General features: G+C 47.1%; 3 protein-coding genes across 8 annotated transcripts in view; 1 reads left to right on the top strand and 2 right to left on the bottom strand.

Moving 5' to 3' along the window:
- Positions 1–2,290: 2,290 nt before the first annotated feature.
- LOC119888339 (microtubule-associated protein 1B-like) lies at positions 2,291–14,123 on the bottom strand. The gene is made up of 8 exons (XM_038698874.1): positions 13,907–14,123; positions 10,574–10,675; positions 8,826–8,908; positions 8,359–8,499; positions 5,367–8,274; positions 5,200–5,331; positions 4,377–4,591; positions 2,291–4,295 (listed from the first exon to the last, which is right to left on the bottom strand). The coding sequence occupies exons 1-8, from the start codon at positions 14,040–14,042 to the stop codon at positions 4,140–4,142; spliced, it is 3,873 nt and encodes a 1,290-aa protein (XP_038554802.1). The 5' UTR covers positions 14,043–14,123; the 3' UTR covers positions 2,291–4,139.
- Positions 14,124–15,580: 1,457 nt separating this feature from the next.
- trmt13 (tRNA methyltransferase 13 homolog) lies at positions 15,581–20,736 on the top strand. Its single transcript, XM_038698865.1, has 11 exons — positions 15,581–15,703; positions 17,472–17,518; positions 17,602–17,668; positions 17,750–17,809; positions 17,880–17,949; positions 18,236–18,342; positions 18,564–18,749; positions 18,883–18,955; positions 19,496–19,570; positions 19,706–20,111; positions 20,237–20,736. Exons 1-11 carry the CDS (start codon positions 15,593–15,595, stop codon positions 20,412–20,414), a joined length of 1,380 nt encoding a protein of 459 aa, XP_038554793.1. The 5' UTR covers positions 15,581–15,592; the 3' UTR covers positions 20,415–20,736.
- lrrc39 (leucine rich repeat containing 39) overlaps positions 20,458–25,815 on the bottom strand; it is an 8,147-nt gene continuing 2,789 nt past the window's right edge. Inside the window, exons 2-9 of one of the 6 annotated variants that reach the window (XM_038698869.1) lie at positions 24,936–25,159; positions 24,262–24,370; positions 24,003–24,159; positions 23,770–23,906; positions 23,433–23,578; positions 23,205–23,357; positions 22,917–23,122; positions 20,458–20,682 (exon numbers count right to left, since the gene is read on the bottom strand). In XM_038698869.1, coding sequence (XP_038554797.1) covers positions 22,927–23,122; positions 23,205–23,357; positions 23,433–23,578; positions 23,770–23,906; positions 24,003–24,159; positions 24,262–24,370; positions 24,936–25,072 — 1,035 coding nt within the window. In that variant the 5' untranslated portion in view covers positions 25,073–25,159 and the 3' untranslated portion in view covers positions 20,458–20,682; positions 22,917–22,926. Of the gene's footprint in view, positions 23,123–23,204; positions 23,358–23,432; positions 23,579–23,769; positions 23,907–24,002; positions 24,160–24,261; positions 24,371–24,935; positions 25,601–25,815 lie in introns of those variants that run through there. The other 5 variants (XM_038698868.1, XM_038698866.1, XM_038698871.1 and 2 more) reach the window with 5 other exon arrangements.

The following is a 25,815-nucleotide window of genomic DNA, read 5'->3' as shown; positions in this document are numbered from 1 at the left end:
GTCGACCGTGTTGAATGCAGCACTGAGATCCAGTAACACTAAGACTGAAATTCGCCACTGTCAGTGTTTAAATGATGTCATTGAAGACCTTAACAAGAGCGTCTCAGTGCTGTGGTGCGGTCGAAAACCTGACTGGAAGACATCGAAACGGTTATTTAGTGCCAAGAAAGCACTAAGCTGTGAAAAACAGCTTTTTCAATGATTTACTTAAAAAAGGAGATTTGATATGGGCCTGTAAGTGCTCATTAGTGAACTTCTAGATTGCTCTTTTTTAAGAGTGGCTTAATGACTGCAGTTTTCAGGGCCAGTGGGGAAAAAAGCTGAGAGGAGAGCATGTTGATCATTTGTAGTAGATCTGAGGCCATGCATTTAGAACATTTTGAAAAAAAAACTGTGCAGAATATTGAATTGAATTTATTGAAGGATAGCCCTTGAGATGCAGCATCTCATTTTCAAGGGGTCCTGTAACCAAATACATAATGAACAAAACATTACAAAAGTACATACAGTGAGGAAAATAACTTGAACACCCTGCTATTTTGCAGTTCTCCCACTTAGAAATCATGGAGGGGTCTGAAATTGTCATCGTAGGTGCATGTCCACTGTGAGAGACATAATCTAAAAAAAAAAAATCCAGAAATTCAATGTATGATTGTTAACTATTATTGTATGATACAGCTTTGTAAGAAACCAACATAGTTACCTGATAGTTACCCATTAATAACGTAAACAACCAGTTTTAAGAGACAGAGCTAAAGACGACAAGCAGCAGCGATAAGTGCTGATAGATCTTAGGGTAGGATGAAGATTATTCCAATCACACGGTGCCTTATATTGATTTCCGTCCGGCTACAGTAAAAGTTCTTGGTACAATAAAGAAGGGATGTTGCATCTGTCTGAATGGATAAGGATCTCTACAAGGAACTAAAAATTGCTTCAAGTATGGAGGAGAGTTTAAAGTAAACACATTTGAAAATGAACTTTATCCAGTGAAATTCCTGTTACCAGGTAACTGACTCATACATAGTGCAGTGATGAGTGTTAAATGGACACCAAGACAAATCTACAAAGACAATTAAAAACAACATTAAGAGGCCGAAGACTGGTGTCAGTGGTGTTCATATAGATGATATCAGCATAATCAATAATCGGCAGTATCAACTGAGTAATAGTTCTTTTCCTGACTTGAAATGAAAAACAATGTATTGATCAGTAAAGACAACTTAAACAGCCTTTTTTTGTTATGCAGTCAGTATGCAATTTGAAATTGAGTTCAGGGTCTATCCAAAAACCAAGATATTTAAAAGAATCCACTTCATCCATGAGAGACCCATCCTCTGGGTCTGACTAGGAACCGTGGAAAACACCACACGGATGCCTCCCGTGAGGATAAGCATTAAACCAGAGCAGAACATTTTGATGCAAACCAATGGAATAAAGCTTATCAAGCAGCAGGTGATCACCCATATCGAAGGCCTTGGAAAGGTCAATAAAGATAGCACCACTATGCTGGCCTTTGTCAAATGCTGAGAACACATCATTAGTGAACTTTACAAGGACTGTGGTGGTTGAAAAAGCAGGTCTAAAGCCAGACTGCTTAGAGGATAAGATATTGTACTGATTCAGATATTGTGATAATTGATTGAAAATTAATTTCTTAAATAATCTGGCAATAGAACAGATAATAGAAATTGGTCAGTAGTTATAGAATATCAAGGCAGCATGAGGAGGATTTCAGATGTTATATGTCCTCCAGGTTTTTATGGTTAATGGAATCAAGTTGTCTCACGCTATAAGAGCCGTTTTTAAGTGGACACAGAGGCAAGACATATCTTGGGAGGGAGGACAGGAGATAAACGGAGGAGACGTGAGAGGCAGCAGAGAAGGTAAAACGGGAGCGCTCTCTGTGAAGACTCTCCGGACGAGTCCAGAACTGGTTTTCCTTCCGGGCCGAGGTGCTGACGGGACAGCTGTCTGGTCTGAACGAGATCCAGGATCCGGAACAACAGACCACAGGTCACTTTTAAATCAATTTACTGTCAATCACACGCGTAGACTGTTCCTGTTGAGCCCAGCAGGGGGCAGCGTCACGCCGTTTCACTCAGTCAGCTGTTCAGTGGGAGATTGCACAGGTGATGTGTCTGCCAAAAGTTGAACTGGGAATCTGATATATATTAGTTTACACATGCTGAGATGATCAGTTTTACCGTAATCAATTAAAATCATGTCACTTCCTGAATCATATGAAAGCTGCTTAATAAAGACATGCTTTTCAAAATAAAACACTGCAGACAGTTAAAGGGCTACTTTTATTTTGAATGAAACATTAAAATTAGTGTTTGAACAGAGGAAATACCTTCATCTGATCAGAACCGTTCACATGAAGAAACCAGATAATAAAATATCAAAACAAAGTCGTGGTTCAGTAAGAAATAACTCTACCTTTGGATTTCTAAGAATTATAAATATGGACATGACGTGTAGAAATAAAAGTCAAAACATGACAATAAAATTTTAAATTTACAAGGAAGAGTCCAAATAGTCTAAGAAACAAAGTCATAATTATATGAAAAGTATCGTCAGAATTTTACTTATAAATCAGATTTCTCTTAAATTGGGGATTTAATTTCCTCAAAATACGACTTTATTTAAATAACTTATCTCCAAAGATCCAACTTCCTGTTTGAAATTCATTTTACATGATTGTTTTGCAGTAACGGTCAAACTGCAGATCAATAAACTCACCAGATATGTTGTTCAATAAAAACCTGCTTCAAATTAAATTAAAATAACAGCGATCAGGCTCAGATCAATGTTTCCTCTCTGATAACAGACCGATCAACAACTCGTACCAAAGTTCAGATTTCTTCAGACGGGAATTTAAACAAATGAAAATAAATAAATAAGTTAGAGATTGAAATGTTTTGTTGATTTGTTCTGAAATTAAAAAGGAAACTTTCAGCTTCGTGATTCTAAAATAAAAACTGGTTCTGATATTTTGATCTTTCCCTGCAGGATTAATCTGAAATGTCCCAGAAAGCACTGCTGCAAGAACCATCCAATCAGAGCGCTCCAGACCGGGGGCGGCATTAGCTCCGGGGACCTGCTTGTGGAACCGGAGGGCCGCCTGAGAGAGGCGCCACACGGATCAATAAAGAAGAAGCTGAAGCATCTGAATCAGTTCACTTTAGGTTTGAGCTCTGAACAGCTGAGGTTTATGGGTAATGTAGTATTAAGTGAGGGGAAAAATGAGGCACATTTACTTCAGACCTGAGCGCCGTGCAGCCGTGATCAACCATCACAGTGCTGATCAGACGCCAAAGATCAGATTCACCTGCCAATGTTTAAACTGCTGGATCAGGAGCCTCAACACAGGTCCCCTCCTGGACTCTGACGTCACGTCCAGACCCCTCCGCCTCCTGGACTTAACCAAACCTTCTAGCGGTGAGAGTCAGATCGATAGCCAGCAGGAAAATACACCGATCGATCGGGCCGGCGGTTTGAAGGTGACGGTGTTCAGCTTCCCGCCTCCTGACGGAAACTTCTGGTAGGTGTGAAATTCAATTTGTATAATTACTAGACAAACACGCCTTAAATGATTCTTCCTAAGTCCCACCCTCCCTTAGTTACTGTTGCTAGGCGAGACAAGGACGCACTCTTTGCTGGACGTGAAGACATCAGAAAGCTGCGTCTACGCGCCAACATCCAGGCCCGCCCCGTTAAAATGTCAGCAACCAACCTTTAGCGTTACCACGGAGATAAGGAGGAAACAAACATGGCTAACATCAAGCTGCCCTTTAGCTAGCGCTTTGCTAACGTTAGCCATTGGTGTTAGCCTCCTGCTAACATGCTAACATTTGTTAGCAGGTGAGCTGAAGGTCCTGATCCAGCAGAGGAAGTGACAGTGATGTCACAGTGATGTCACACAGTGATCACAGTCACTTTAACTTCCAGGACTAACAGGGAGGACTAACTGAGCATGCTCACTAAAATGACTCAACTGAAGGGGGCGGAGCTTTCAGATTATTAAGGACACCTTTCATTGGTCTGGTCGTAACCATGGCAACAACAAAAGCCCACTGTCTGGTGTGTGTCCACCTGAGCAGAGGTCAGAGGTCAGGTGGGCGGGGCTTGCTGGCTCAGAACTCGACCTTGCAGGCGGGGAAGGTCTCCTCCTGCATGGCCACGGTGCTGTTGCTGCCCAGCACGGTGATAGACAGCCCGGCCTGCCTGTCGTGGGTCTCCTGGTACCACTCGTGCATCGCCAGCGAATCAAACGTCGGGATGAGAGTCACCTGAGAACAAGTCAGGGAAACAGACCAATCAGAGAACCAATCATAAGAAGGAGAAGCACATGTGCCGGTGTTTGTACGGACCTGGACCTCCGGCCAGCTGCTCTTCCCCTCCAGCAGGGCGTCCAGGATGCTCCTCATCGCCGCCTCCTTCACGGGGTCGTCTCCGCTGATGATGTAATGCGAGGAGCGAAGACGTCTGAAGAAGTCCTGGTCCACGGTGGAGGAGGCGCAGCCGGACGGCAGGTAGGCCAGGTCCACATAGACCGCTGAACCCTCAGGACCTGCAGGTTTGGAAGCTGGTAGGAAGTCAGAAGAATGAGATTCACGTGTTCCCCGTGAAGAAACCTACAGGAGCTCAGAACCGGGACCACATCAGAACCGGGTCTTAAACTGGACTGAGGTTCTGGTTTCAGAATGAAACCAGAGCTAGAGAAGGTTCTCAGGTCGTACAGCAGTTGAGAACGATTAGACTGATCACTGTCTGGATAATCAATGAATCGCTGCGTCAATTTCCGGTCTCTCAGTTTATTTGGGTTGTCGACGTTTGAGGACGTCACCTCGGGTTTTATCTCTTTCTCTGGATGCGAACAAGTCCGTTTCATCGATAATGAAAAGAACGGTTAGTGGTGACCGCCCTGAACAAGATGCTGGTCTTACCTACAATCAAAACAAGCATCGATGAATCAAACTAAAATTTCTGGCACCATTTTAAAAGTCAAATTCAAAACTTTTTAGGACTTTTCATGACCTTAACTTCCCTCATCAACACTTTTTCAGACCTTTTACAGGAACCCTGTCATAACTTAGAACTAAATCTGTGTATCAACGTACTGAATGTTTCCTGAACGCTGCAGAAGCTCTGCTGCGTTCAGGAAACATTCAGTGTTTCCAGGACTACGCCTACCTGAGGATGAAGGCTTTGCGGTTCCGATTCTGGAGCCTCCGAGTGAATTCCGGGACGACAGCTTTGTGTCGAGGCTGGAGGTCATCTTCAGTGACCCTGTGGAGCTGACGGCTTTGGACTTAAGGTTCTGGGCTGCCGTACTTCCAGGGGTCACCTTCTGGTTGTACCTGTGGGTTTCTTGGTCTTGGCAGCTGAACTCTTCAGGTTTTTGACTGAGCCTTCAGCCTCTGGGTCTGCCATGCAGGCTCCAGGCTGTGGGGGTAACGGGGGCAAATCCTTTACCGGGGCTGGCGGCGGGTCATGGGAGGAAAGCTGCCCTCCCACGTGGGAGTAGTGTTGACTGGGATGGAGGCTACTGGAATCATCAGAGTCCAGATCCGCTGTGATGGAAGGACACTCTTCTGTACTGGGGGGGGCGTCAGAGTCCGTGGCCGTCGGGAGGGAGTCGCTAATTGATGTGGGAGGGGTTTCCTGGCTGTAGGATGAAGGGCAGTCGCTGCTGCTTTGATCCTGCGAGCTGTTGTTGTCGGGGCCAACGTGCTGCTGATGGTTCTCTGGATTCTTGGGGTGCTGGAACTCACAAGGGGACACCAAGCAGAGGTCGACATCATGTGGAACATCCAAGATAAAGTCTGACATCCCATGGATCTGTTCCTCTGATCCATTATCGTTGGATCTCAGGGGTAAGGCCGTCCCCGCGTTGGAGTCGGCGTCACTAACATGTCCGTTGGAGTAGACTCGGTCTCCCATGGTGCCTCTGGGTGACCCTGCGGCGGGTGGCAGCATTTGCTCTAAAGAAAACGACAGGGATTCATCAACCTCTGTAGAGTGAGGAGAGCCGACCTCAGCCGGCATGGAGGTCATGGTGGGGGAGGAGTCCGGCATGATGTCTTTGAAAGGACTGAATGTCAAAAGACTGGACTGCTTGTCCTGAGAGGACGTGGAGTTTTCCAGACCTTCCCTGAAGGAGCTCAGGTCTGAGGTCCTGCAAGAACCTCCCTGGTTATAATCCTCAAGGCCCTGGCTGGATCCTCTCGCCCCGAGGCTGCTGTCATCAACTAAACACAGAATGTCCCCTTCAGGGGACTGACCTGTACAGCTGGAGGCAGAACCTGCAGGAGACCCCGGCTCCGGGGCCTTTCCCCCTAAGCTTGCACATATATCATCTGTTCCGTTTCTCAAGGAGCCCCCGACCAGCTGGTGTTCAGCCGTGAGATCAAAGTTAACACTGAGGTCCCCCTTAGGAGTCCTCGTCTCCATACAGCGAAACTTCTCAGGACTCTCTACTGTCAAAGGCTGGTTCCCATCAGCCTTTGCTCCATTACCATTTGTGACCGCGGGACCATCTTCCAATCGAAGTCTTTCAAATTCAGCCGTCATGTCTTCAGGCGTGGACACTTTGGAGCGATCTGCCTCCTTCTGGTTTTCCTGATCCCTGGACCCTGGCTTACCTTTAGTCCCTTTACTCACAGGGTCTTTCTTTGGAAGAGTCCCATCTTTCTTGAGCGTCCCGCTCTTACCCGAAGCTTTCTTTACTTCTGTACTTGCCGCTTTCTTCACTTCTTTAACAGCTGGCTTTGCCGTCTTCTTCTCCTCCGTTTTCCCATCCTTCTTGCCGTCTTTCTTTGGCTCAGGTCTGCTGTCTTTCTTTGGTTTTGTACTTAAAGTTTCCTTTTTTACCACTTCCTTCTTTTTCTCTCCACTCTCGTCTTTCTTTATAGCTGCAGCAGGAACCTTCTCGTCCTTCTTTTTCACTTCCTTTTTCTCTTCTTTTGATGCATCTTTCTTTGGAAGAAGCTTGTCGACAGGTTTCGGTGGCTTTGATTTTGCATCGGCATCCTGCAGTTTGGGCTTTTCTTCCCCATCCTTCTTCTCTTTAGGTGCAGCGTCACCCACCTTTGGCTTCGTTTTCACCTCCTGTTTTTTGACATCTACTCGTCCGAGCTTGTCTTTCTGCAAGGCACTGCTGGGTCTGAAGTCCTTAGACTGGGACTTAAGGCTTTCCCGGCTCTCTGCTCGTTTGGGTTGTTTCTCAGTTTTGGATGTTTCTAGGTCCTTCAAACAGACAACCGGATGTCTGAGGAAATCTAGATGTTTGAGTTTCTCAAGTCCATCTAGGATTTTGGTCTGCGGTGTGCACCCTGGGAAGAGGACACGGATGATCTTCTCCTGAGGGCTGGAAGGATGCCAGACCAGCAAAGCACAAATGGAAACAAGGCATGGTAGTGGAAGATCTGAGCCCTTTACATTTGATCCGTTGTTTGGCCAAATCTGCATTAAAGCCTCAAGGTTCTTGCTGCCGCTCACTGGATTCAGCGTGTACAGCTCCAGACGGCCGACTCCCATCTTTTGAAACAAGATAACTGGTTCTATACTGGGTCCGCTGGACCGGACGAGGGGTTCAGGTTTGATTGCCAGTCTTTGTAGGTGCTGCAGAGTGAGCGACACCTGGTCACAACTCCGCAGCTCGCTGGGATCTCCCTGTACGGACTTCAGTCTGTCGGGAGCATTGAGGAAGACCACCCCGATCTCAGGAGAGATGAGGTTTTTCATCCAGTCCTCTTCAGTCTGAGATCCAGCAGACTCTTCCTCCTGCTCAGCTACTTTCCTCCACAGCAGACTGTTCAGCCCGGGAAGATTGTCCACACCAACGTGGGTCAGGAGCACCGAGTCGATTCTGTCCAGGTGTCGAACCAGTTTCCAGAAGCAGGAGCGGGGATCCGAGCCACCGTTCACCAGGACGTTAAAACCATTAACAGCAAAGAAGGCGGCATCCCCCCTCCCACCGGGGAAGATGTAGCAGCAGGGCCGCGAGAGCTTCAGGAATCCCACGGTGCTCGGGGGCTCCAGGAGGTCAAAGGGGGACTCGGGCTCCAACGACTCAGACAGGTACTCTGTGAACTCCTGCAGTCCCTCCATCTCTGGGAGGACCAGCGGAGGGTTGATCTGGATGTTTATGAAGTCTTGCAGGTTGTGTTTTTCCAGCACAGAGTCCTTCCAAAGGCCGACGTTAGGACAGCTGAGGGTGAGGCTGGCCTTCACCGCTGGGTCCGCAGAGCTCAACAGCTCTCCGACCTGCCACAGAGAAACCACACGGTCTTATTGTGAACATTAAAACAGTCGAGCGCCTGATCGGCTCAGTGCGACACCTTCTCTCACCTGTTCGTCTGCAAATATGTGGATGAAGTGTTTGAGAGAGAAGCAGCCTTTCTGTAACACGATGTCTCCGCTGTCTTCCACACACTGACCGGCCAGAACCAGCAGTTTGTGTCGGGACGAATCGCAGACCAGCCGCCGCACCTGGGCACACAAACAGGAAGCACACCTTAGCCATACACCTGCTCACACAGACCCACCTTACTGCCGTCTGTGTGTGTCCTCATATCCGCTACATCACTCTGTACCTCCTGAAGCTCTAATCTCATCTATCGGTGATTACATGACCTGCAGGACAACTCAGGTTTCTGCAGAGCTGCAGCCGGAGAGGGCTGAGGTGAGGTCACATGATGGGAATCGGTTCCTCGGATAATAAACGCTGGCACATACTCAGCTCTGACTGAGGATCCAGCAAGTGTTTTCAGGTTGTTAAAGAGCCAGCGGCTGCTGGGAGGAGCTTCTGTTCTCACCTCTGAGCAGACGAAGTCGTGCGCTGGATTCACCACAACCTGAGTGTCCAGAACGTCTCCGCAGTGCTGCAGCGTGCGCTGACCTGCAGGAGACACAGCAGCCGGCCAGAGACATGTTAGCTTCCGGCCATCACAGCGTTTCAGTCTTTACACTGAGAACCAGCAACACGTTGTTCTTTATTCAGTGTGTGTGTGTCTCAGCTGACACACCCCCACCCGGTGTTGTCAGATTTATTGATGTTTCGATACACATTGATTCTGAATATTTTAAACAGATTCCTTTTCCACAGTATCGAAACTGAAAATGCGCTTCTCTTCATCACTTGCATGTGTCCTTGTGATTGGACGCTAGCTGTGCTGTGATTGGCTCGTAGCCTACTCACTGACACTACTGATATTGAAGATAATGTACAATCTACTTAATACGAATATAAATGTTTTAAATCTTCATATCTACAGAGGAAGTGCAACTCACTCTAACGTGACGTCTCAGTAAATCGTGTGTTTAACCATCATGTTTTTCAGGGAGCGTCACACTCCGTCCTGAGCCAAATAACAAAATAGGTAAGAAGATTTAAATGCAATAAAACCAACTGTACTTAACACTTAATTTCCTGCCTTTTGGAGAAAGTTTCTGATTGGTGACAAGTGATGTGAAGAGCCAATAAAAATGAGAGGCGTGTTAAATGATTCCACCAGATGAAACCAAGGGAAAGCCGAGCTCGTGGTGATAAACGGCGAGCTGCTCCTTCTATTTCTTTCTGTGTTGATTGCAAGCAAAACCATACAGATAGTAACTGCAGGGGCGGCTGCAGCTGTTCCGCCAGTGTATGAATGTGAATGAATGGTGAATGCAGATGTAGTGTAAAAGCGCTTTGAGTCGGCGAAAAAGACCAGAAAGGCGTTATACAAGTACGGAGCATTCACATTTAATTCTTTGCGGCTACAAAAAGTATCGATTGAAGTTCTGGTTTGACGGGAGACGTTTGGATTCTACTCGACACCGAGCAGCGATACCCGTCCCCGGATCCCGGTGGAAAATTTCCACGGCGTTGGGAAGCTGCAGTGGTGGTGCACAGTAAACAGTAAAAGAACTGATGCCGCTCTGCTATTAGCTTCACTTAACTTCTAAGATCAGCTGATTCGATAATTCTGTAATTAAATTCAGCCATTTAATCAAGTTCGTGTCCCCCGCGGTACCCCACACACTACAGCATAGTTAGCACAGTAAGCCGGAGAGCTAACTTAGAGGTCCTGGTAGCTGAGCACCAGAACCAGAGGCGGGCTCTCAGTGAACACGGACCGGGACTCGGACTCCAGGGACGACGGAGACACGGCAGGTTCAGGCTTAAATATAACACTGTCTAAACCGCAGGGATCTCACGCGTGACGGCATGGCATCCGCAGACTTCTTTCTCGACGGGCTAAATGTTCAGGTGACGCCGCGTTTCTCGACGCTGAACACAACCTGCAGGATTCCTGAACTTTCCGTCTTTGACGAGACATAAAAAAGCCGATACCGCCGCAGCGCTGTAACTGAACACGGTAACCGGCCACGCCTGGTCCTGCGACAGAACTGGACTTCCTGCAGAGAGAAACGTACGAGGAAATGATCTACGTCCCGCCTCGGTCCTGCTGGAGCTCAAGTTCAGTTTAAATCACTCTGCTTCTAATGTGAAAGTCCTCTGACAGGAAGTTAGCTGACCTTTGACCTGCCGAAACACAAAGGGACACGTCGGTGGTCTTACCTGGGACGTCCTCCGACAGGAAGGCCGAGTGTCTCGACACGAAGAGTTTCAGCTGCTGGTCCAGAACAGGAACTTCCAGATCTACAGGCCAACACCGCACACCTGGAAAACACACACACACACACACACACACACACACCTGTGAAACCGATTGGTCACATCCCAGCTGAGAGCTGACCAATCACAGGAGCCCATCTGACCTCCAGCTACACAGCAGGTTCTGTTCGGTCCTCTGATATCCCAGTGGAGACAGCATTGCCCCTAGGATGGAGCTGTAGCAGCGCAGGTGAAGCAAAATCTTTGTCAGATATGAAACCAGCATGTGCTGTTGTGTCCATGAGCATGTGCTGCACCTCAGAATATAAAAAATGTCACTGTTTCCCAGATTAATGTGAGCTTTAGATGAATGTTTTGGTGCTGTTCGGGGGGGGGGGGGGGGCAGGAAAACCCTGTTAATGCTGCTCAGAATCATTACAGATGCGATCGTTCATGTTTTTGTGTCTTCATTTTACAGCTCCTGACATTTATCTGTACAGATTAATATAAAAACAGGCAGCATGAGAAACCTCCTCCCTTCTGAGCTGCATTTCATTTCCCCATTAAAACAGAAACGTCTCCTCATCAGCTCATAAGGACGAGTTTGCTTCACTGATTAGCTTCACTAACCCGAGCTCCTCCGGTCACCTCCGTCCTCTCTTTTCCCGACTGAAACCTGACTGAACCAGTCTGAGCAGGACGGAGCTGCAGGCTGCACCGGTTTGTACCTGATGTTCAACACATTAAGGGTCGGCAGTGATAAAATCCAGCTTCCAGTGACTCTCTATGAACCGAGCTAATGTTCAGTCACAGAGCAGCTCTGCAGCTGCTGTAGAAGCTGCTCGGGCTGAAGGGGAGATGTCGCCTAACTCGGAGCTAACCGGCTTCACTTTCCCAGCAGCCGGGAAACAACAGACTTTTCTTGGTCTCGAGAAGCCGACACGCTGTAACATTTACTGCCAGAATGTTTTCCTCCGCTCAGACATTCAACACTGATTCCTCACGGGAGCGACGCTGCTCTTAGAACAGCACCCGTCACATAGAGGTTCTGTAGGGAGCGAGGGGAGGGAGCGAGGAGAGGGAGCGAGGAGAGGGAGCGACGCTGCTCTTAGAACAGCACCCGTCACGTAGAGGTTCTGTAGGGAGCGAGGGGATAGGGAGCGAGGAGAGGGAGCGAGGAGAGGGAGCGAGGAGAGGGAGCGAGGGGAGGGAGCGAGGGGAGGGAGCGAGGAGAGGGAGCGAGGGGAGGGAGCGAGCCGAGCTCTGCCACAGTGTGCCAGTGAAAACATTTGGAGCGAGTAGTTTAATGATCATGGGAAATTTCAGCAGCAGCGCATTACATTAATATCACAGGGCACCGCGTGCCAACGGGCCCCGGGGCCACGAGGTTTGTCTAAAATACACTGGTGTGACAGCTTGTGGTTCTGTTGTGGCGCTTCATCATGTTCAACACCGACAGCAGCAGACTGGAGACAAACTGGTCCCCCGGTCCCCCCCCCACACTCTGAACTGGTCCCCTGGTCCCCCCCCACACACTCTGAACTGGTCCCCTGGTCCCCCCCCACACTCTGAACTGGTCCCCTGTAAACAGGAGGATCGTGCCCGTTTCCTCATCAGCCAGATCAACTGTTCCTCCTCAGCAAACAGGAAGCTGATCATATTTAGCAACGCCGCTTCCTCTTTGTGTGTCAGCAAGCACGGGATCAAATCAGCAGGCAGATAAAAGACTGGAAATAGAGAAATACAGAGTTTGCTTGAACGCAACTGGAACACATGACATCCAGCAGACAGAGTTTGTGTTCAGCCACAGCAGATATTTATAACTTTGACGCGTTAATCACGCAGGATGTTGCTCTGAGGCGCCGCAGTCACAGCAACAACTACAGGCAGTGGCCCATGCTGGGACTGCGAGGTCATCTGTTTCTACTGGTTTCTACCAGTCAGCTCCGCCAGTGGTTCTCAAACTGTGGGGCGGGCCCCGCCGGGGGCCGGGAGTGACCAGGGCAAAACATGGAGGGGCACTGATCTGAATAAATGTGATTCTTTTCTATAATTTCTTTTACTTCACTTCCCTCCACAGACTGCTGATCCTCATTTCCAGGTCAATCATCAACATCCTGAAAGTCTCTGGGAAACAGCTGGACGATTAAAGTTTCTGTTTTTAATCTGCTCTTTACAGAAACACCAAACCGGTCAAGCTCAACAAAATACGACCCATCCGGTGGGCAGAGATTTTCAAAATAAACAGGGCTCAATGCTGCGACTATTGAAAAGTTCCAGACTTAAATAAAAAGTTAAAGTTCAGTATTATTTTCAAAGAAATGTCCTTTTTCTGCCCAATGTGAGTCAGCGAGGTTTCAGCCGACCATCAGGAAGCAGAAGTCTTTCAACCAACAAACACCAGTTTCAGACCCAAAGCTGGAAGATAACCCGGGTAAAGTGCTAAACAGAGACCGTCGGGACCCAAAGCTGGAAGATAACCCGGGTAAAGTGCTAAACAGAGACCGTCGGGACCCAAAGCTGGAAGATAACCCGGGTAAAGTGCTAAACAGAGACCGTCGGGACCCAAAGCTGGAAGATAACCCGGGTAAAGTGCTAAACAGAGACCGTCGGGACCCAAAGCTGGAAGATAACCCGGGTAAAGTGCTAAACAGAGACCGTCGGGACCCAAAGCTGGAAGATAACCCGGGTAAAGTGCTAAACAGAGACCGTCGGGACCCAAAGCTGGAAGATAACCCGGGTAAAGTGCTAAACAGAGACCGTCGGGACCCAAAGCTGGAAGATAACCCGGGTAAAGTGCTAAACAGAGACCGTCGAGACCCAAAGCTGGAAGATAACCCGGGTAAACTCGGACCGGATGTCCGCGGTGATATCAGGTCTAAATTTAACCAGAGATGCAGAAACAGCTGCTTCACATGGCGGACTGGACTAAACCCGTAACAGAGTTTCCTCATTTCACCATCAGGCTGTGGTGAAACTCACGGAGCTCACTGTGAACAAAGTGACGGTTTAAAGCAGGAAACTAACGTTAATGTGGTTGCTTCGTGTTTTGTTAGCATGCTAACGCTAAGTTACACGGTTTAACCCCGGGAAAAGTTTTAATGTTACCGACAGGAGGAACCAGCTGTTTTCATACTGAGGTGCAGAACCGAACACAGTTTAACAGTTTGTAACAGCAGCAGCGACGTCTGTTCTTCTTCACGGGTTTTATTCTGAAGGGCCCGCAGACTTCCCGCTCTGGTACCGAGGCGGCGGCTCGGTTCGTCTTCGGGGCCCGTTAACTTTACCAGAACTCACCTGCGTCAATCTGCCGCAGCAGCCGCTCCAGCAGGCCCGCGGGCCGCAGTGACCCCACCACCACCAGCACCGAATAATCCGCCGCCGCAGGCCGAGAAGAACCGGGACCGCCGCCCCGCTCCGCTGCCGCCGCCATGATGGGTTGGACAGGCCACTAATGACGCCACCGGACACAGACACATGCCCCGCCCCGCCCGGTCAGAGGCGGGAAAATGTGTAAACTGGCACACGAGACGGCCAATTACAGAGGAGAAGCGAGCAGCGGAGAGGGAGGCTGGCCAATCACAGGAGAGGGGGCGTTCAGGTGCTGCTGGGGAGAAATCATCACTGTGTTCAGATTCAATCTCAACTGCTGAAAATGCATAAAATACTTTACATAAAATAAAATTTAAAGGTTATTTAAACGGTTTCAGATCTGAAAATGAATTTATCTGTGGTTTAAATCTGTTAAAAAGCTAAAGTGCACAATACTTCTCAAGGTTATGTGAAAATGGCACCAAAAATTGTGTATTAACCCTGTTTATCTTTTTAAACTGGATGTGATTCAGTGTATTGATTTTCTAACTATAATATTTAGTATTTAACAGATGAACTTGTTTGTTTTCCATTCAGACATACACAACAAACACTTCAACACTAACAACAACAAACATTCAGAGACAAACAATAAGCAGTAAAAACAGTTTGTCTTTTAATGGTTCTGGTTATTAACAATAAACTTTAATGATGTTAATATCAGACAGTTTTTACACATTTCTTCCAATATGTCGTGTTTAGTTGTAAACAAATACTTTCTGTTGTAAGTATTTTTAAGTTGCAGTTCAGATGTAGTGGAAAATATTTGATGGATTACACTTTTAATAACTGATGAAAAATAAGGCGGCCGAGTGGCAGACCCTTGGCTCTGACGTCTCTCCATGTGTTTGTACATGTGCGTGTATTTATTTATAAATAAACTATTTCTGATTCTCATTTCAGACCTGTATGTATAATTCACAAATTTACAATGGAGTGAAAAAACATTGAATTTCCCCTTGTGGGATTAATAAAGTATGTTCTTCTTCTAATTAATTTTAACATTTGAATGAGCTGAAACAACATTTTATTAGAAATGTAGAAACTTATTAAATTTAATTTGTTAAGTTAAACTTTGTAAGTTGCAAAACACAAGATATGGCACATTAATTAATAAATGAGGTAAAATATGTCAAGCTGAAAATAAAACTAAATGTTTGTCTGTTGATAACATAATACATTTTATTTCCAGTGTAACTAAAGAAAAACTAAATACCACTAAAAAGCATTTAAAATGTACATTTCACATCAGCAGGAAGTACAAAAACAAACCCAGTGCTGATAAATAACCTTAGAGATAGAGAAGTGCTGAAAACATTAAAAGGTGCTAAATATTACAAAAACACAGAAACCAGAACTCTCACATACCGGTGACAAAAAGAAACTGGAATCAGGTGGAGCGTTTCTTAATAAATACATCATCTTTATTAACTATGTTTGTCACATTAATGTTGTGAGTGTTATTTCTATAATTCCGGATTAATGAATGTGATGTTTCCACTGAAGCATCAACACTTTCTGTTGGTTGAAACTCTTAACTCTGAACCCTAAATCTAAACGGGGAATTTCCTACAGTGGAGCGAGCACCTGAACGCAGCCTGGTGTTCCAACATGGCGGCCCCCCTGCCGGGCAGATGCGGCTTCTTCGTGCAGAAAAAGAAACGTTTCTGTAAAATGATCGTCGGGAAAGGAAAGCTGTTCTGCGGAGAGCACGCGACCATGGTGAGTTCAGGGACAGGTAAAAAAGAGGCGTCCTGCGTGTTTCTCCAAACCCCTCTGAGGACACGAGGAAAGACAAGGCGGTGCTCAGAGACAGACTCACGCTGTCTTTCTTTAGAACAAACAGAAGGACAGTTTCTAACCATCAGCTACAGGAAGTGACGTCACAGCAGCCGCTGCTGGAATAAACAAACAGGACTGAAAGGTTGAAACAACAGAATGAATATTGAGTCCAGTTTGTTTTGCTGCCCTGGGACGCTACAGTGACGCGTGTTTCCTTCTCTAAAAGGAGACAAGGAAGCATCGAAGCACCTTTCCTTAACGACGAAAACTTTATTTAAACATAGTGCTGGTGCAGGGTGGTGATGGTACAGTGGATAAGACACATGCCTTAGGTGTTAAAGACCCGGGTTCAATCCCCCACTGTGACCCATCCACCATTGTGTCCCTGAGCAAGACACTTAACCCCTCGTTGCTCCAGAGGCGTGCGACCTCTGACATGTACAGCGATTGTAAGTTGCTTTGGATAAAAGCGTTAGATAAATGAATAAATGTAAACAGAAGACCCGTAAACTAAGTAGCAGCCAGACTGACTGATAAGCAGTAAACTGTCAACGACCCAAATAAGGTTTTGTCCGAATAATCCGCCTGAAATAACAGAAGAGTGAAAATATGGCCCCTGCTCACTACTACTACTAGGGTTGGGCTGATGGACAGATGGTCGATGATTGAGCTGGCATCGTGATTGTTATATCACTACTGCTTACAGCTGCTCACTACTATCACTGCTACTGCTCACTAGTATCACCACTTATCACTGCTACTGCTCACTAGTATCACCACTATTCACTACTATCACTGCTACTGCTCACTAGTATCACCACTATTCACTGCTACTGCTCACTAGTATCACCACTATTCACTGCTACTGCTCACTAGTATCACCACTATTCACTACTATCACTGCTCACTAGTATCACCACTTATCACTGCTACTGCTCACTAGTATCACCACTATTCACTACTATCACTGCTACTGCTCACTAGTATCACCACTTATCACTACTATCACTGCTACTGCTCACTAGTATCACCACTTATCACTGCTACTGCTCACTAGTATCACCACTTATCACTGCTACTGCTCACTAGTATCACCACTATTCACTGCTACTGCTCACTAGTATCACCACTATTCACTACTATCACTGCTCACTAGTATCACCACTTATCACTGCTACTGCTCACTAGTATCACCACTATTCACTACTATCACTGCTACTGCTCACTAGTATCACCACTATTCACTACTATCACTGCTACTGCTCACTAGTATCACCACTATTCACTACTATCACTGCTACTGCTCACTAGTATCACCACTTATCACTGCTACTGCTCACTAGTATCACCACTTATCACTGCTACTGCTCACTAGTATCACCACTTATCACTACTATCACTGCTACTGCTCACTAGTATCACCACTTATCACTGCTACTGCTCACTAGTATCACCACTTATCACTGCTACTGCTCACTAGTATCACCACTTATCACTGCTACTGCTCACTAGTATCACCACTATTCACTACTATCACTGCTACGGTTCTCTAGTACTTACTACTTCTACTATTCACTACTATCACTCACTACCACAGCCGCTCAGTACTGCTCACTACCACTCACTTATGTACTTCCTGCGTCCACACACCTGCTGACAGGTGAGCTGTGACGTCACAACCCGTGTGCTAACAGCTTCCTGTTTTCAGGAGGAAGGGAGCGGCAGGAGGATCGCGTGTCCTCTGGACCCCAAACAGTGAGTCAGCAGTAAACCATGACATTATTGAATATGTGCTGTTTGAATGGTGATGCGTTCACTGACCTGTAAACTTCCCTCAGCACCGTGAGTGAAGACAAACTGGACAAACACCTGAAGAAGTGTAACTCCAGAGAGAAACCCAGACCTGTGAGACCCCGCCCACCTGCTCTGCTCTTTATCAGTCTGTGCTGCGTTCGCTGTCTGATCAAAGTCCTCCTCCTCCTGCAGGTTTATTTCGTGGAGGACATAAACTCTGGACCAGCTGACGGAGAACAGACGCTCCAACAGGTAACGGCTGACGATTCACAGACTCTGAATTACACTCAGGTGTGTTCTGACGGTTCTGTTTGTGCGCCAGGTGAGTCTGGCGGCGTGCAGCCGGGCGCAGCTCGAGACTCTAGTGGACAAACTGAAGGCGGCGGTTGCAGGTGAGTTTTTGCTCCTCGTCGTCCTCCTCCTCCTCTCAGTCTGAGCGACGGTATGTTAGCGAGTCATCAGCGGTCTGATTACACACAGTCTCCGGTTTAAAATCTATCTGTTCCGATGGAAGCTCCACTGAACCCCCGGAAGATTTTGTAGTTTTCAAGGTGCTCGTTAAAGCACGAGTGATTTTCATTATATTGATTTATATGCTGATGACCAGAATCTCACAGGAAGAAAGCTGATGTTTGTTCCCTCACCGTGACTCAGAGGATCTCTGCCGGACTGTTGCAGGTCTGTGCTGTGATGTGGAGGACAGAGTTTTGTCTCACCCCGTCCTCCAGGAGGAACTCAACAACCCGAAGAACGGAGACTCCGCCCACAAACACCTGAAGCAACAGGTACACATTCAAGGTTTAATGCAAAAAACAATGTGAACACTGTTCAAATGAAGGAATGCTATTTTTAAAGCCGCAGAAAAATGTACAGAGTTTGGTTGATGTCTAGTTTAAATGTTGTTTCTACAGTCGTGGTTCAGCAGGTGATGCGCCTTCATAAGCCACGCCCCCTGAGGAGGTGGAGCCTCAGTGTTGTTCCCCTCTCACCTGTCAGGTGTGTTCAGTCCTCTATCCTAGGTCACCTGGAGGCGCTGAGGCTGCTGGGAAGGGGGCGGTGTTTCGTGGAGTTCGGAGCAGGTCGAGGGAAGCTGTCTCACTGGATCCACGAAGCCCTGAAGACCCGGGACCGCCTGCAGACCTGCGACGACCTGCAGCTGCTGCTGGTGGAGCGCTGCAGCACCCGCTTCAAGGCAGGGAAAAACCTCATAACTCCAACTTCTTAAAGTCTCGACCCAAAACAGCTTTAGAGTTTCAGTCTGAACATTTGTCTTGAAGATATTTTCTGTTGAACCCATAAAGTAAACCAGGTCTGTTCTGGTCCAGGTGGACGGGAAACACCAGGAGGTTGGAGTTGAGTTTGAGAGGCTGCAGGTCGACATTCAGCATCTGGATTTAAGTAAGAGACGAACACTCAAAGTTTTATAAAAGGTGTCTGGAGCAGGTGGGCCCCTCTAAGAATGATCCCTGTGCACCGATCAATACACGGCTCATCCTAAACCCGGTTCAGGGGCAGATCCGTTAGCGTCCAGGAAAGCTTCCTAATTTAAAGAACTTCAGGTCTAGATGAAGACTGAAAACGCTTCCTGGACTTGTTGAGCAGCGTTGGCTCTGCTGGCTGGTGGTTCACGTACAGGTGATTTCATCGGGAGCTCCTGCCAAACACTGACAGGTGTCGGTCTTTAAGACCTGTTCAAGTCCACGTTCCAAAGTGCTTGACACAGTCAGAAACACCAATCACTCAAGTGGTGAAGCATCAGGTTTTAATACATTTAAAATGAGTCCCAGAAACAGAAACCCCACAGTGACCCACCTGATAATCCACATCTAACTAGAAGGGGGTCCGGTCATGGAAAGGAAAACAGGACGTCCTTGTAAATAAGAATACCCGAACACCACGGGGACAGCTCTCTGAGAATCTTCTGTCTGGCTGTTTCAGGTCGGGTCCCTCTGCTCAGACCGAAGAAGCTCCCGTTGGTTGGAGTCGGGAAACACCTGTGTGGAGCGGCCACAGGTGAGAGCAGTCCTGAACTCTCATTGGCTGTCAGCAGTCTCCGTCACAAACACGGGGCAGTGTGTTGGTTTGGTGTCAATGCCTGATCCGTCCCGTCCAGCTCCGGGTTTTGACTTGTCTCCGTTTCTGATGCAGATTTGGCTCTGCGCTGTTTGTTGGAAACACCTAGACCCAGAAAGGAGACCGGACCGCCCCCAAAACGCCTCAAAACCTCAGAACCAGACGGGAATTCAGGACCAGCTGATTCAGCAGCACTGCCAGACCCTGGTCCCGGTGCAGACTCTGGTCCTGGTCCGATACTGGGCCTGGCGGTGGCACTGTGCTGCCACCATCGCTGTGAGTGGCGTCACTACGTGGGTCAGCAGTTCTTCCTACAGCGAGGACTCGGAGCTAGAGAGTTCTCCGCTTTCTGTCGGATGTCCAGCTGGGCCACATGTGGACTCAGGCCGACCAATCAGGACCGTCCGCCTCAGGATCCGACCAATCAGAGAGGAGATGACGAAGAGCACGAACCAGCAGAGGAGACGGATGCTGTGACCGGGTAAATATTCAGAGCGGACCAGGAGTTGCATGAATACGATTTATGTGGGGGACAAACAGCAGAGCTCTGATGCTAGTATTGTGGTGTGGTCCTGGTCTAACCGGATGTGGTCTTGTTCTCTGCAGGTTCCTGTCGGCAGCTGAACGCGAGCAGCTGGGTCGTCTCTGTAAGCGTCTGATTGACAGCGGCAGACTGGACTTCCTGAAGAAGAAAGGGTTTGACGGTAGACTGAGCGCCTACGTGAAGTCTCAGGTGACTCTGGAGAACGTCCTGCTGACCGCCGTCCCCTCGTCTCCGTCCTGAAGGTCCAGAGACTGACCGCAGAACTAATGACACGAACTCCCACTGAGGTTCTACAACTGTTTTTATTTCAGACTCAAAGGTTCTGTTTGCATTAAAGGAGTCCCGCTGGTGATTGGCTGCTTTCACATGTTTCAGTCTGTAAGAAGTTCTCCAGGGAACAGCTGGAGAACCCTCCGCAGTGCCTCAGCCTCATCTTCTTCTTCACTGATTCAGAGCAGGAAAAGCCCAGAAGAAGAAACTCAGACAAGATTTCAGCTGTCGTTCACGTCTGAAACAAAGAAACGTGTTTCCTTCATTTTGGTAATAAATATGTTAAAGATTATTATCATTGTTGTTGCTGTTAATATTGTAAACAAAATACAAACTGTGTTTCGTCGTCACTTTGGTGTAAAGTGGTTTCAAACCTGCGGCTCTGGGCCCCACTAAGGGTCACAGGAGGATTAACTGGGGGAAGCGGGGTGCTCACAGTTTACAGACAGAACCAGAACCTGCACCAGGACCAGTGAAGTCAACATGGTCAAACAGCTGTACGCTGTCACAACGTCAGCATCTTTGTGGAAGCTCACAGTGGAAATGTTAAAGCACAAACTAAAAGGCAACATTTAGTATATTTGCATGTATTTCATTAAATAATACACACCATGAGGTATTCCTCTCAAACCTTTCCTTTTTGAATTTTTCCAAGGATGCAATTAAATGGATGAACTCATATTTAACTAACAGGAAGCAAACTGTACGTATTGACATATTGTAATATTGGTGTTCCCCAAGGGTCAATGCTAGGCCCCAGCTGTTTAGCTTGTATGTTAGCGCCCTGACTTTAGCAACATACGACTGTATGCTGACGACACGGTTCGATATGTGCATGCTAAAAACAAACAAGCTGCAAACAGACCAACTGCATCCATGAGTCAGGTTTCTAACTGGTTAAATAATTCATGTTTACACTTGAATGTAAACAAAACTGTATTTCTCATCAACCCGATGTTTTTGTTAACAGTTTTAAATACCTCGGGGTCATTAAAGATTTAAAGATGACATTTAAATAGCAGCTTCATAAATCACAGACCGTGTTTAACGAACCTCTATGATCTTTTCCCATAAAACATGTTGCTTTACAAGCTGCTCGCAAATTAACTCCAAACTCGATAGAAAGTCGACAGCTGTCAGCACTGTCATACAATAAAAATACAATCTACTCACTTTAGATACTTTTAAACGTTTTGCAGAAGCCTCATTTTAAGGTGTTACCTGGGCTAAGAAGCTGGAGAAGTATTAATACACACCATCTGTACTCAGCGTTACTGAGGAGAAGTATTAATACTTGGTCCTCTGCAGCCGAGCTGTGATTTAGGGAGGAGATCTGAAGTACTTAATGGGCCAGTTTCTGAGATGGAGCCCATCTGTAGGCTGCAAATGAATCCTTCTAAGAGTTTTGCCATATTTAGATTGACCATTTTACGTGTCCAAAAAATACAGAGCCAGGGTCAGAGGTTAATAGGCCTAGCCTAAACCGAGAAAAAAATCCAAGATGAAAGTGACAAATTTCCAAGATCGAAAATCAGAAAAACCCTGATAAAAATCCAAGTCCCTCTGGAGTTTTCTTCTTAATAATCCACAGTGAAGGCTCTCAGGTGCATGATAGTGACTGTGGGCGGTACTCCCGAGCGTTTCCTCACTGCTGAATCCGCATATATAATATAACACACAGAGGCAGAGGAGTGTGTGATGCTGCAGCCGAGTTTCTCTCATAAATACAATGTCAGAGAAAATATTAAAGTTTTAACTTGTAGATTTGTGATTATTAGTTTGTTCCTGGCTCCAATGTTTTTATTACAATGGACCTTGTGTGCAGTTGCACCTTTACATCTTAATCAGATTACACATAAAAGAAAAGCTCATACAGAATAAAGAATCAGCCTACAACCAGAAACCTGTGAAGATAATTACAGATTTACTCCATGCGATGCCAACAAGCCTCCCTGGCTTCTTTAAACCCCTCCCATCCTGACACCTGTCGACACGCGTTCTTCTGGAGAAATACAGAGCATGCGTCGTTGTGGAGAAACTCTGCCTGCATGGCCGAACATGGCCCTTTTTATATGAACGCTCCAATTAAGTTAACGCTGACTCAGCTAACCAACATCTTATCCACCGCTGTAGTTTAACACCAGTGTGGGCGCTCAGAGTTTGTTACCCTGAGTTCACTCTGCTCTGCAGGTAAAACACGCTGTTTTCATTCAGCACAATCTGGAACAGCATTACAAACTAGTGAACAGTCCAGGTGCATCATGGGAAATGTAGGATCCAGTGTTTCTGGACTGGAAGTCAGGATTCTCACAACAACACCGCCACTGATCTCACAGTGTCATACGACCAGAAAGGAAAGAGAAACAGGGATTATCAAGGCTCTGATGTCTTTTCTGGTTCAGTCCAAAAGGTTTCATATAAAATAAATGATATCAGACTCAGAGACAGAGACTCAGAGACTCAGAGACTCACGGTGTTGGTACTAATGGTGGGCACAGTGCACGTTGAGCACGGCGTACGCTCTCTTTCTGGACTCCTGGATGTACATATGCATGAACTCTCGTCCAAACATCTCTCTTTCCTCTTCGCTGTCGTCTTCATCGACCTCGGTTTTTGTCTTCCTGCACGACAGCGTCACATTCAGGGTCAAAGGGTTGTCCCGGAAATTCACAAACCTGCTTCAACCAGAGACACAGACGTGTTGAGTCTGACACCGGGTTTATCATGAGACATGGTTTTCACTGGGACGTACCGACCCACCTGAGCTTGGACATGCCCTCCATCAGAGGGGGGATGTCTCGCAGTCTGTTGCTGCTGAGAACCAGCGTGTCGAGGCTCGCCATCCTGCTGATGTTGTCTGGGAGTTTCTCCAGTCGGTTCCTCTGCAGCCACAGAGTGTGCAGCATCTCCATCCTGAGGACAGACACAGCTCACTGCTGATTGGCTGCTTGCAGGAGGGGGCGGGTCTCCCATGATTCCTTCACCCACCTGTGAATGTCTTCAGGTAAGTGCTGCAGCTGGTTTCCTCCCATGTCGAGCCATTCCAGCGCCGGCAGCCCGACCACGCAGTCCGGCACGCAGGTGAAGGCGTTCATGGACAGGTCCAGGTGCTGGAGCCTCTTCAGGTTCCTCAGCTGAGGGTCAGAAACAGTCAGGTCATCAGGTCAGCTGGATCAACGTAGATCCTGAATACAGGTCTACAGTACTTGGTACAGGAAGCTGGTCCAGGTTTTGGTCCACACCTGGTTTGAGGTTTCAGTTTATCTGGTTTAAAAGATTTCTGCAGTACTGAAATACCTGGTCTGGTTTAGGTCTGTTTTCATACCTGGTCTGGCAGCTGGTTTAGGTCCCGGTTCATGGCCAGCTCCAGTCTCTCCAGGCTCTCACAGCAGCTCAGCTCTTCAGGAACAAAGTGGACTCTGTTGAAGCTCAGCAGGAGCTCTCTGAGCCGAGTCAGCTTCCCTGAGACCACAACCAGGACACGAGAGGACTCAACACACCGAGGACATGGACCAGGGTTAAAACCAGGTTTTTAGTTTTAGTAGAAGACGTACTGACCGATCTGTTTGGGGATCTCGGTGACCCCGTTGCGGGACAGATCAAGAACTAAAAGGTTCTGGAAGCTGGAGATGAAGTGAGGGATCTTCTGCAGTCCAGCCCGGTGAATCTGCCACTCCTGGACCTGAGTGAGCTGGACCAGACAGCCAGGCAACGACTGGTGGAGGGACGGGGTGGGGGAAAGAGACCGTGACAGCATCAGGAGAACTCAGATCAGGTAAATCCACCTCTACAGTCTACTTCCTGTGTGGGGACATACCTTCCACTCCTCCTGTTCGATCCGGAGGACCAGGCGTCCGTCTTCAGTCTGCAGCTTCTGTTTCAGCCGAGCCAGAGCCGCCCGGTCCTCCCAAACGCCAACACTCAGTCTGAACCAGGAACAAGAACCACATGAAGAACAGGAAAGATTACAGACCAGACGGACCGTGAACTGGAGTCACGCAGCAAAAAGCTGTTCACCTAGTAACCAACACACACTGCTGATCAGCTGATCGGCCGACTGATCCCCATGTTTACTTTGTGTCGTGACATTACAGTTACTAATCGTCGCTAAGCTACCTACTAACAGCTGTTTGAAATACTGAAGACAGGATTAAAAGTCACGTCTTTCATAAAACAAGGGCCGGCCGGATCGGATGTTCAGGACGCGGGGCGTGGGATCACAGGGGCCGCCAGAATCCACACTAAATGTAGCTTCTTTAAACAAACAGATAAAGCGCGTCAGTCGGGAGCTTTAGCGCTGCTACAGAGCCAGGCTAGCTGTTTCCAGCCTTTATGCTAAGCTAAGCTAAGAAAAGGATTTCCCAGAAAGACTTAAAGCAACCCCCTACGATGACATCATCTTTCAGGTGGTGCTGATGTCATCAGAACATTTCTGGTTCAACACACACTTCCTGTTTCTTTAACCAATAGACAGCAGAGGCGGAGTCTGACCTGCCTGTGGCCCCGCCCCTCGCCATCCTCCTCCTCTGCTCCTCTTCCTCCTGCTGCTCCTCCTGGATCCTCCTGATCCTGGTCTCCCACAGAGCCTTGATGGATCTCACCGAGCCGCACGCCGCCACGCCCACCATGGCGACCACTTCCTGTCAGCCCTGTGATGTCACAGGTAGGATGACCTCTGACCTCTGACCTGCAGCTGCGTCCTCCCTCTGGTCATCCTGTTTGATTATTAACGAGTTGGCTCGTTCAGCAGCTCAAAATATTGTATTAATGTGGCAGTAAATATTTAAACATTTTAAATATTACCAGAGATATTTCAACATCTGATCACTTTCATATAAAAACATTGTGTCTATTTTCAATATTTGAATATTATAAAATACTGTATTATTAAAAGTTTAGATCAAATATTTACTGATTATCTATTAATGGAATGTGGATTTAATCGTTTGTGCTGCAGAATATTTAATATTTATTATTAAGAAAACAGATCTGAGGTTCAGAGCTGGAGGGTCCACACAGAGACGTGTACATGTAGGCAGTACCTACAGCTGTAGTGTCTGTCTGTAGTAACAGTAGTATTAGCAGCAGTAGTAGTATTAGCAGTAGTATTAGCAGTAGCAGTAGTAGTAGTAGTATTAGCAGTAGCAGTAGTAGTATTAGCAGTAGCAGCAGTAGCACCAGTAATAGTAGTATTAACAGTAGCAGCAGTAGCAGTAGCACCAGTAATAGTAGTATTAGCAGTAGCAGTAGTAGTATTAGCAGTAGTAGCATTAGCAGTAGCATTAGCAGTAGTAGTATTAGCAGTAGTAGTATTAGCAGTAGTATTAGCAGTAGTATTAGCAGTAGTATTAGCAGTAGCAGTAGTAGTATT

The sequence above is a fragment of the Micropterus salmoides genome, unplaced genomic scaffold (genome assembly GCF_014851395.1).
Source record: "Micropterus salmoides isolate LMB-PRFRI ecotype aquatic unplaced genomic scaffold, ASM1485139v1 Ms_hic_scaffold_5, whole genome shotgun sequence".
Classification (NCBI taxonomy): Eukaryota; Metazoa; Chordata; class Actinopteri; order Centrarchiformes; family Centrarchidae; genus Micropterus; species Micropterus salmoides.
The sequence above is the reverse complement of the archived record's forward strand: the minus strand, read 5'-3'. Positions and strand labels throughout refer to the sequence as shown.